General features: G+C 47.0%; 1 protein-coding gene and 1 long non-coding RNA gene across 2 annotated transcripts in view; one reads left to right on the plus strand and one right to left on the minus strand.

Moving 5' to 3' along the window:
• Positions 1-5,008, minus strand: part of COL12A1 (collagen type XII alpha 1 chain) — a 102,545-nt gene extending 97,537 nt beyond the window's left edge. Inside the window, exons 1-2 of the mRNA XM_027645022.1 lie at positions 4,588-5,008; positions 1,924-2,031 (exon numbers count right to left, since the gene is read on the minus strand). Coding sequence (XP_027500823.1) covers positions 1,924-1,996 — 73 coding nt within the window. The 5' untranslated portion in view covers positions 1,997-2,031; positions 4,588-5,008. The remainder of the gene's footprint in view (positions 1-1,923; positions 2,032-4,587) is intronic.
• On the plus strand, positions 716-10,329 carry LOC113947892. The gene is made up of 4 exons (XR_003527913.1): positions 716-1,287; positions 2,167-2,298; positions 8,615-8,724; positions 9,896-10,329. It is a non-coding gene; the product is annotated as an uncharacterized LOC113947892 (long non-coding RNA).
• Positions 10,330-11,669: the final 1,340 nt, after the last annotated feature.

Genomic DNA, 11,669 nt, shown 5'->3' on the forward strand with positions numbered 1-11,669 from the left:
TCTCAAGATCAGGCTTTGTCCACTCTTTTGCTTAGCAACAGTGCATCCTCCACACATGATCTAAACAAGCTTGGCCAGCTGGTCTTGCAGTGTGTCCAGTTTTACTGTTATAAAATAACTGTGTGCTTCAAATACATTTTTGTAGTTTTTTTTAATGGTATTGAAGCTATGACTGGTTTAGTCTACACTACAGCTAAATAAAATACCTTCACTTACTTTCAGAAATAGCATACTCCCTACGTGTAATCAGAAGGGCAGGACAACAGCAACAGTACTCCAGCTCCAACCAAGCTCCCTCCTAAGATGGGGAAGAACACACAAACCATTACGCTCCTTTCATCAAAACTGTACACTTTCTCTGCTTTCTCTGGCACAGCGGTCCTGCATTTCAGATGCAACTCTGAAATGACTTGAAATGACCTTTTTCGGTTCCTTAGCCAACAACAACAGAGCACAAGAGGAAGGCAGCGGGTTGATTCTCTCCTAGGGTGACCAGATGTTGCACTACTGACAGAAATGCCATCTTTTTCCAGAAAGCCAGGGTACTTCCCATCTGAGTGCCCCAAGCAAGCACTGCTGCTGGGGCAGCAAACACTGCCAAGGCATGTCTGGGACCCCATGCTTTTAGTAACCATCAGTCAAGGAGACCAGGTCCGGACACAGGAGCTTGTGGCAGGCAGGCCATGATCAGGGAATTTGTTTCAAGACAGAAGGAGAAGGAAGGGAGAACAGAACGAATCGTCAGATGCTGGCTTCTGCTTTTTTTCCAGTAAATCCCAGGGAGTTCACACCCAGTGGTTTGGTTCACCCCATGATGGAGTCAGGTCCCAGAGGTCAGATCAAGTCATTTCAGTGCAGGACATTTGGCATCTGTTGCCCCTGGCAGTCACCACTGGCAGAAATGCCATGACTATGACCAAAGCCAAGTAGCTCACACTGAGGGCGCAGTGGAGGTTGTTCTCACAGTTGCTGCGGAGTAAATGTGCCAGGGCCACGCCATTTCGAGCCACGCTACAGCAAGTGCGGTGGCCAAGACAGGTCTCCCCAGGTCTTCATCCCTTCAGCTGAAGGCAGGACACTGCCAGGGCCAACAGGGGCCTCAGCCTCCAGAGAGACTGGGTCAGGGTCGGAGGAGGAGGAAAGCCTCTTTGCAGGTGACAAGGCCACATGCATGCCAGAGCCTTGGAGCCCCGGCTGCCCTACAAAGGCCTGGTCCAGCCTTCCCTTAGGAAGTACCCAGGACACATGACATGGCAATGGCAGCATCTCCCCAGGCATGTTCCCCAGGTCAGACCCTCCACAGAGGTTGAAGTGTCCCTGAGGGAAGGTCCGGCCACCCCAAGGCTCAGCCGGGGGTCGCCCCGCTGAGCAGGGGAGGCCGATGTACCAGCAGGCCGGCGAGACAGAGGTGAGGGGTCCGGCTGGACAAAACACACAGGCGCAGAGAGCCAGACTCTGTTGGAGCATTTTATTTCAAAGTTGTGAGTTGTTGGGTGGTGGGTTTTCCGTTTCCTCTCTCAATATTACTAAACAAGCCCAGAGACCAGCCGTTCTTGGTCCATCGGGGGGCAGCGCCACAGCCCCCGCCGTGCTGGGCTGCCCGCCGGCAGCGGCAGTGGCAGTGGGCTCCTCAGGGCGCTGCGCCCAGCGGCCACATCGGCTGGCCTGTGTCCTGTCAGTGGGGTGGTGTGGACAGCACACCAGAGAGACAGAGAGAGGGAGTTACAGTACAGCTGACTAGCTGGGAGAAACAGAGCACAGAAGGAGCTGGGCAAGGAAGGAGAGGTGTTTCTATGAAGGAGAGAAAAAGTAAAGTAGTTACACTCAAAAGTGGAGAGGGAGAGAGCCTGTAGCTCAAGGCTGGTTGGGAGGTTTGCTGGTCAGCAGGGCACCGGGGAAAGGGGGCAGGGAGGGGAAGGTTACCTTCAGCCTCGATGGAGGAGAGGAGGGCTGCTGCACACAGAGCAGCGACTGCGGAGCACAGTGCTGTCTTCATTTCTGCTCTTTCAGATCACAACAACATGAATGAATCTGCAGTGATGGAGAAGGGGGGAAGGGGGAGAAAGGAGAAGGAAATGATACGTGTGGATTAAAGGACTGCGTGGGTGTATTCATGAAACATAAAAACCACGATCGACGGATTTCACTTTGTTCCCTTATCCCCAGCCCCACCCACGGGACCAGGTTGAAAACTCTAGACTTGAAAGCTGTCCAAGACGACGAAAGATCTGTATGACTAACTGGAGAGTCTCATCTTGCAATAATGTGCCTTTTGTTGTTGAAGTCTTTCCAACCACAGTAAGTACTTGAAGCTTTAACCTAGTTAGGGTTAATTTGATCAGGGAAGCGCAGTGAAGACCTGTGCCTCCGCACAGACAGGAGCCAAAAGGGAGCTCCATGACTTCATCGCTGAATGTGATGATAGCTAATTCAGAGGTCATTCCTGCCTTGGATCAACTAAATGTCTCTTTCAGCTGGGGATTTTATTCGGCTCCTTTTTCATAACTGTTGAACCACTTAGTTAGCTTTGTTTTAGTGGTCTCAAGGCAGTTTGGAAACTGTAATAAAATTTTTTTTGAGGGGTTCTGCCTACAAATGTACTATTCTTCATTTCTTGAAGGTCTGAAATAGGTTATACAGAAGTGTGTGTGACACACAACTGAAATCCGACACGTCTGTCTAGCCATGATGTTTCAACATCTGATAATTCATTTACATGTCCTTAGAGAAAACAGATTTAAAATATACTATTAAAAGCCGACAGACAAAAGAGTCTCACAATCGCTGTAGGTTGCCTGGTAAAAAAGGTGGGATTAGGCCAAGTTAGCGGTTCTTAATTGCAAGCAGCTTCATAACTATATGCTCTGTGCCATGTAAAATTACTCCCAATTACTCCAGCCAAACTTCCAAATTATTTCCTTGTCTAAGTAAAGGCTAATATGAACAGTCCACATCACTTACAAATATAAATGTTTCTAAAGTTTGGGATTTTCTATCTTGGGAAGTAGGAGAGGGGCAATTTGTCTGAATAAAGTCATAAATGCATCATATATCATAATTAGGCTGGAGGAAAGAGAATTCCAAAAGCAATTAGGCAACAGATTTTCTCGGGAAGATGCCAAGAGCAAAACAAAAGAAAAATACATAAATCATTCATCCACAGAAACCACTGAAAGGGAGAATAATATTCTTCTACCATCTAGAGAACTACCCAGAAAGGCACACTTATCGGGTGGACGCTATGGAAATCCAGGAATTTCCTAGTTACTGACACTGAGCTTAACAGGCTTCTTTTGAGCAGCCAAATGCCTTTACTGCACATGAAAATATCAAGAGCTCGAAGAAAACCTAAGCAATGGTTTCAGTCCAATGGCAGTTCCAGAGGGTAAACAGAAGAGTAATATTACCATAATGACTCCCTAACACAAGAAAGGTGAGCGTTAGTATTAAATTGCCCTGAAAGCTCCAAAATCATATCACAGCTCTGCATGGGAAACGGCTGTCCCTGGGAAGATCTACAGCATTCTGCAGTGAGTTTAATGATCGCCTAAACTTCACGCAAAAGGACGTTTTGTCCTGGAAATCTTGTGCAGGCTTTGAGTGCCATCTCTTGATCCTTCTGAAGAGCAACAGAAATTAATCATCTCACAAAGGCATCTAGGAGTTCACTACTGCTGCAGGTCTACCGTTTTTGTTTCATGAAATACATCATCTCAGCCAAAGCATTCATTTGTCCACCTAGGAACACTCTGTTTCCTTCTTGAGAATTTAGGAATGTGAAACAAAGCCTGGAGGTGGCAGAGGAAAGGTCCTCTCACTGGCTCAGTTGTGACACAACAGACTTTGTGTCAGAACTAAAGGTTTTCTCATTGACCTTTAGAGACCGCTTAAAAAAAAAAAAAAAAAGAACAAAAAAACAGCCTTTCACAGTGCCAGTCCAATCTCACACTAACTCAACCTATGAAAGCTTAGCCAAAGCTCTCCAAGACAGAGTGCATGACATTTACCACTTTAAAGAAGAAAAAAGTAACATAAACCAAAAAAAAAAAAAAAAGGCAAGAAAATCCCACTACCTATCAAAGGCATAAAAAACTGGAAGCAAGAGAAAGCATCACCGGCAGCTGTACACACAGGGGAGGGAAGCGAGAACTCCTGCCAAAGCCGCAGCGGTAGCACTGCCTGTAGGCGCGCTGGGCGCTGACAGCGGGCTCCGCCTGGAGTCTCCGGCCGCCGGGAGCCTCCGTCTGCGGAACACCGCCGCCTCCCTATGTATTTCTGCCCAGGCGCCCAGCACCCCGCCGGGCTCCCCCGTGCCCTCCCCGGGGCTGACAGCCAGCAGCGCCGGGGCGCTCTGCTCTTCACCTCTCCTCCGCCCGGCCGCACGCCTGCAGCCGGCTCTGACATGCCCAAAGCGCACACAACACGCTCCTTCCCAAACCCGTGCCAGCCTCCAGCCCGGCGCTGCTAATCCCAGCCTAAGGTGCATCAGAGGGGGCTGCATGCGTGCTGCGTGCGGACAGGGCGGGCCGCGGGGGTCGACGGCGGGGAGGGCAGGGGAACCCCGCTCCTGCGCGGGCACACACAGACCTGCCGGGGTGGCCACGGGGTGCGGGATCGGTGACAGGACAGCTCCTCCGGCGATGACTCCGGCGGTGCCCGCAGCGGCAGCAGCCGGAGCAGTCGGACCTGGGTAAAGGGAGGAGGATAAAGATGAAGCTCCAGGGGCACCTTGTGGAGGGAGCAGCAAGTAGCAGCAGCGGCGAACGAGGAGCAGCAGCGGCGGCGATAGCTGAGCGCAGAGGAGGCGCCTCGATTACTGTAGCTCCCGATGCGAGGGGTCTGTTTGGGAAGACTTGCCTTCTCCAAGTGGGAAGAGCCTCTTCTCAATCTGCTACTTAATAGAGGGCTGTTCCCAACTCTCAGTTTACCCTCGTAAGCGGTTACGAAACTGTAGGGAAGGTGGACTGCTGCCACCGGGTGATATATGCGCTGCTCTGCTCCAGCAAGGAAGGGGATCCACTTCTGGAAACTGGCGCATACCTCCGCGCATTCCTGCGGCATGAGACGGGCGGCCGCCGCGGCAGCGCGCCCGGAGGCAGGGGCCCGGCCCGCCGCCCCCTCCCTCCCCTGGGCTTCCCAAACGGGGGGGACACGGGAGAGCAGTGTAAGAACTGGGTCTCCGGGCATGGCTTCGAGGGACGGCGCCGCAGAGGGTGTCCCCGCGCAGTGGGTTCCGCGCAGCCCCCGTCGCCCCTGCGGAGGGCCCGCTCGCCCTGCCGACCTGGCTGGTCTCCAGGACAATCTTGCAGAAAAGCGCGGGTACTCCCAGTGCTGCAGCCGGGAGCCTCGGGGGCAAAGGGGATTTAGTCATTTTGGCACAGTTCAGGTGTGCCTGGCCTCCACCCTAGACAGCCGACATATATAAAACACACACCCCCCCCCGACACCCCTCCTCCACATGGGTGTTTTGGGTCGAGCACAAAGTGCCGCCGGAGCCCGGAGCAGCTGCGGCGGGGCGCGCACGGCTCCCCGGGCAGAGGGACGGGGCGCACGGCCCCTCCGTCAGATCCTGCGGAAAACCCGCGCCCGTAGGCCCTGTCTGAAATTCTGTGCCTTCCAAAGGAACTGCACCTTCCAGTATCGGGCCAAGCCCGTTGGTGGACAGGGTCCACGAGGGTCTCCCGTCTCTCGTTCCCAGGAGCCTGCCCGTGGCACCCGGTGCGTCCTGGCCTCTGCAGCGTGCCGTGGCAGAGGGTGACATGGCGACACACCCCGTCCCTTCCCTGCCCGAGAGGACAGGTCGTCCAGCGGGGCTCAGCCAGGGGCTTCCCCGGGGCCCGCCGTCAGCAGCGCGTCTGCTCCCACATGAGCGGGGAAGGGCATCCCCGGTAACGCTGTCGAAGAGGCTCGTCTGGGACCCTTTCGGGCTAAAATACGGGATGTCACCGTCCCCGCGGAGCAGGTCCGCAACTCGGGACGCAGAACAGAGCTGGGCGAGGAGCGGGGGCAAACAGGGAGAGAGAGACCCGCGGGCGTCCGAGAGGCGCAGCCCCGCTCCCCCCGCAGCCCGAGCGCCGCCGCACGGCGCATCCGCGGTGCGGGAGCGCCCCCCGGTGGTGGCGGCGCGCGGGAGTGGCGGCCGACACACCGACCGTCCGTCCGTCCGTCCGTCTGTCCTCTGGGCCCTCGGGGCCACCGCCATGGGGGGGCAAGATGGAAACCAGGGCCAGGAAGGGTGGCGAGAGGGAGAGAGGGAGCCAAGCCTCAGCGCGGAGCTGAGGACCCCGGCTCGGAGTGGTCGGTCAGGTTCCGGGGCTATGCTGGGTCCATGTCGGCTCCGTGCACGACGTGACTGGCAGAGCCATCAGGAGAGGTTCCAGCCGGGATGGAAGTGACCGATAGCAGAGATTAATATTTTAGCAGGGGACGGCTCCTTTTTCCGCAGGACTGGGAGATCAAGGCGCAGGCAGGGGGACGTGCGTGTCCTGAGTTTCATTTCTGTAACAGACCTGTCATCTCCATGGGAACCCAAACGCTGAAAAGAAAGTGATAACCAGAAGACATGCACTGACCTTTCCAAACACTTTGGAAGTGAGTCAGCTCCTCTTTGGGACACAGCACAGTTTCAGCTGTCTGGTATTGATATAATGCGCTTTCCAAAAGCAACATCTCCTCTGCTGATAAACTTTAAAATACTCTTGACCTGTTAATCCCACTCGCCCAGTTGTTGAGTTGGATTTTCTCTTTTGGCATTTTGGCATGGGGAATTGAGTTTCTTCCTATCCAGATCTGATATGTAATAGCAATATTTCTAAGAAATAATAAGTTAAGTTTTAAAAATTTTAATTTCCTGAATGAACTTACCAAGAACACCAATATAAATGAGGTGTCAACAATAGTTTCAGAAGAAGGAGCATCAGGGATTACAATGAAATATCCTTCCATAGGAAGTGGATTAAGGCAAATGAAGTATTTTTATCACTTGTGCACTGCAACAGTATTTTTTTACAATTCACTGTGGACTTTTTCCATCATAGGATAGCCAAGATTTTATGTTAATAGTTAAAATCGCTTAATGCAAATAATGAAGATGGAAGAAAATATGCATTATTCTATTAAAGTGAAATCATTCAGACCAGTTATTTAAAAATGTTTAAATAATTTGGTGTAAAGGTATGAATGAATTCATATGAGTGGAGACTTTGAGACCAACGGGCCTCTCAGAGTTGCAAGAATCTCACAGACTCTCCCTCATAGACCCTCAGATGCTGCTGAGGGTACAACTTCCTTTTCCTCTCAGCTGACCAGCTTTGCTTAATTTCTTGGCCTGAAATAAGATTCAGAGCTGGCAAAAGCAAACAAATGATTCTTGGGGCAGCAGGATTTTGTTCTTATCTTTAACTCTTTGTTCTAACCATTCTAATCATGCTTCTCCTAAGATCATTTACATGTAAAATACACTAACAAATTGCTTTTAGAATGTGTGCTCCCATACATCACAGTAATTAAACGGGTTGTTTTTAATCAGCTCTGTTGCTATGTACATTCATAGTCTGAGTACATAATATGTGATGCAGAAGGCATTTCTGAAATGCATAAACATTTACTAACACTCTCCTGACTGCTTGTTTCTCAGACAAGTGTTAAACACATGAAGACCCTTGCACTCCAGCTCTGTATTTTCTTTGCTATCTAAGCCAAATACACTGAAACAATGACAAATTTAAATACAAAAATTGACATTTAAATTCATATTTATGCTTTTAATAATATTGTCCATTTCTGGTGTAGATATGTAATATTGCAGGTAACCAGGAATTTCTTAAAAATTTTTAACTGGTTTTGGGTCTAGAGTAATTCAAGCAACTTTGTTCTTCTGGCACCTTTTTTTTTTTTTTTTTTTTTGTTACCTCAGACTGCATTGCCAGGGCAGAATAAAACAGTACATTCTACATTTCAGCACTGTAAACCTTGAATATTGTTTCCATGTGGATATCACACTAGATTTGGCCTCTGTGTTTTCTTGAAAGTTAGTTGCATCTGCTTTACATATGAATATGGTAAATGCATTATTCATATGAATATATGCACTTGAATATATGTTTTCACAGAGAAAGAATTAAAAAAATGTTTCAGCTCTTTGAACGTTAAACAATTTATAGATTAAGCATTAACTATTGTACAGGCAAAACTGTGCTGCTGCCAGTGACTTGCCTACATCTATTTGGGAAGTACTTTGCTGGTTGGTGTATCACTGCATCTCTCTCTACAGTACATCTAGATTAAACATTATCTTAGTACAGTCACTTAAGAGGCCCATTAATTCCTTATTGCACAATGCACAGCCTTTCCACTGTATTTTTTATTCCCTATTAAGTCAGTCATAGAACTAATATTTCATGGTGTTATATCTGCACCTATAAAACTCAGAAGGACAAAATAGAGCAAACTGCTTCTTCCAGGCTCTGCCTTCTTTGAGAGATTTCCAGTTTATGGAATGAGAAGAACTCAGTCGGGTGTTTATTTATTTAGATAATTTCATTTCAGAGCTGGTATTTAGAGATCAGTACTAGTCTAACCTCTTATAATGAGAACTGGCTTCTTGTATTAGCAGAGTTCAGAAAGGACTGTTTCTACCTGAAATCTACTCATGTAGTGGAACAACTGTGGAAGCAGCATCCCTGGCGAGTGTGACAGCCACAAAATAATTATCTCCCTCACCAGGTATGTTTTCCTTAGCAACTGTTTATTTCTCTAATTTGTCTAACTGATTTTCCCCATCATGTAATACTCTGAAAGTAGAAAATTATTGTGGCTCCAGATAAGTAGAACTGGAAAAGTAAATAAATCATTCAAAAACAGAGGTATAAATAGAAAGGAGCTGGTCTTTTAATGCAGTTTGGGAGTCTTAAAAAAGCCAGTTAATTTGTAGGCAGTAATTCTAAAAAACTGTAGATCTTTAGTTCTAAAACTGGAAAAAATAGATACAACCATCTTACAGTCCCTTCCATATATATACACCAGCACACTTTATATTAAAACGTTCCTAAGTAAAGATGCTTTCTTTCTAAGAAGCTGGTTCTTTATTTCATGACAGAGTGCTGATCTATTCAGGAAGCACTCTGTAATAAAGCCAATACAAATCTTACTCGAGTAAAGAGAGCAAGAAAATAAAGTCACTGAGGACAGTGACTCTGTATATTTTTCAGGTGTCACACTATCTTTTAACATGACCATTCCTGTGACAGCAATGGACTAGCCACAAAGAATTGTGAATGCAAATCTAAGCATCCCTCTTCTTCACATAGCTGAGGGGTCCCCAGTGAAAGAATGATGATCCATTGAGATCATCATTCTGACACCACTGAGAAAACCCATAATTTTAAAAAATCAAAACATTTTTAAAAATCACTAGTCATTAGCTTCTACTTGCAGAACATTATATTGCAATGGTCATTGAGTACCTAATTGGATTCAATATCTACTGAAAGATTAATAGCCATGGGTTTCCCTACATTTGGTAACCCTTCAACTATTTCAGTGTAATTACACCCTATAAAGAAACTCACTATATTAATCAGCAACAAAGTCTGAAATGGTACAGTGCCAAGCTCTGAATAGGAACATTTTGCTAATTCTTCTTAATCCTTCTATATTAAAAAAAAAAGTCAATGTATATTGTGACAGCAGGGTCTGTATAGGTAGTCTTATGGAGAAGATAAGCTTGTGTATGAATGGGCAAGGTGCTCAAAGATATTGAAAGTTCAAGTTGTATTAGATGAGTGACCGGATCTTTTTGTTGCAGACAATGGAACAGTTAATGATGGGGGGGAATTTTAAGACAGAATCTTTGTCATTAGGCCAGCGACTGATGCGGTCCTTAACTCCCCCACAGAGACAAAAGGCATTGAGAATGCAGAGATTCCCGACTGGGGTTGGAGGGAAGCTCTCAAGAGGGAGTAATCAGCTGCTGCTGCACTCTATCCAATGCACAACTTTCCATGGACGTTTGGAGGATTTAAAGGTCAGCCCCAAACTGTCAGTTCAGCAGGACAAACATTCAAAACCTTAAGCACTCTAACAAGTGAATCTGATGCAAATGCACGGAACCATAGTAAAGGAGGCTGGAAAAGATCCTGAGAGGTCATTTAGTTTATGCCCTGTTTTTTCAAGTACCCTGGACTTCAAAGAGAAATCCTCCATACCATACCTAGTACTAACAGCATACTTTGGGGAGCTGTTTTGTAGTGGCTGACAATAGATAATAACTTGTTTTAGGTGAGTTGCAAGTTGTCCGTAGTGTGACTATGAGCACAGCAGTCAGAAATAAGTTGGATTGACAGAGTAAGAGTCTACTCTCAAGAAAAGGGAAAATTATTTAAGGGAGAAAAAAAGTCCTGTACCGGAGTAGCCTGTATCTTTGGATCATAGAATCACAGAATGGCCTGGGTTGGAAGGGACCTTGAAGATCATCTAGTTAAAACCCCCCTGATTCCACAAAAATAGTCTCATTTAAGTGTGAAAAATTGTTTGCTTAACTGGTATCTCTGCAAACTCTCAGCCTGAGAGCAAAAAACTCGGATTGGGAGATTCCTTCCTGCCTGTGACTGTCAGAGGTACAGACCCCACCAGTTTTGCTAAAACCCCTTTTGCTTTCAGAATATGTCTGCATTTGGCAGTCATGTAGTTTTTTGACCATTTCTAAACTTTAGGGGGGATGGACTCTGTGATTATCACCATCCCTGCTCCGCACTCTTCAGTTTTCAATCTCAGCATCTTGATATCCAGACTGGCAGGTTGTGGCATTCATCACAGCTTTTTCCTTTCCAAAAGAAAGAGCACATGAGGCAAAACTTGGGCTAGGACACAGCCAGGGAATGCACCAGGCCCATGGATTTGGATAGCCCAGATTATATATATTTCCCTGGGACCTATAGGACTCTTATCTGCATCATCTATAACAGATGTTGATGGATACATGGAAATTTTGAGGGTTGTGGAAAAAAGAGTCGGGCAAGAGCTTAGCTTGCAGGCATTAGAAGCATTGCCTAGATATCACGTGTCAGGACATTTATGAACTCCACGTGAGCCACCTTTAAACAGGAAATCTGTTTCTTTTACACAAGTTGTAATTGGCTAGTGACTAAGGAGTAAAATACACGAAACAAAACAATGGAGATTTAACTCAGCATTTCTTAATGCAGCCTTGTGGCTGCTGCGTCCCAAGATGTTGAATGCTAACAGTTCCAAATACCAGAACATAAGATTTATTTGGATTATAAATAGATGTTGCCCTGTATCAGAACTACTCTGTTGTGTAAACAGAAAACTATTGGCTTTTGTTTCTACTTTTAAAGGTTACTTGAAAGCTCCCACCTACTCTTTGCTGACAGCCTTTTTCACCTGTTGGAATTGTGGCACTCTCACATGTATCAACACCTCTACAGCTTGCTGAGAAGTTTCACTTGAAGCTGTTAAAATATCTCCTCTCATATGCCCTTTCCTCCAATCTTTTGGATGCTCTCCAGCTGGCCTCACCACTCTTAGTCTTTAGCCACCCCAGTTTAATGAACATGTCTTGCTTCTGGCATTGTCCTAATTTTTGCATATATTTCTTATCTGGAGAAATGTTTTTGCTGCAGTGTCTCTTATTTGTTTTAAAAAAAAAA

Source organism: Corapipo altera, unplaced genomic scaffold (genome assembly GCF_003945725.1).
Source record: "Corapipo altera isolate COAL_440 unplaced genomic scaffold, ASM394572v1 2, whole genome shotgun sequence".
NCBI lineage: Eukaryota > Metazoa > Chordata > Aves > Passeriformes > Pipridae > Corapipo > Corapipo altera.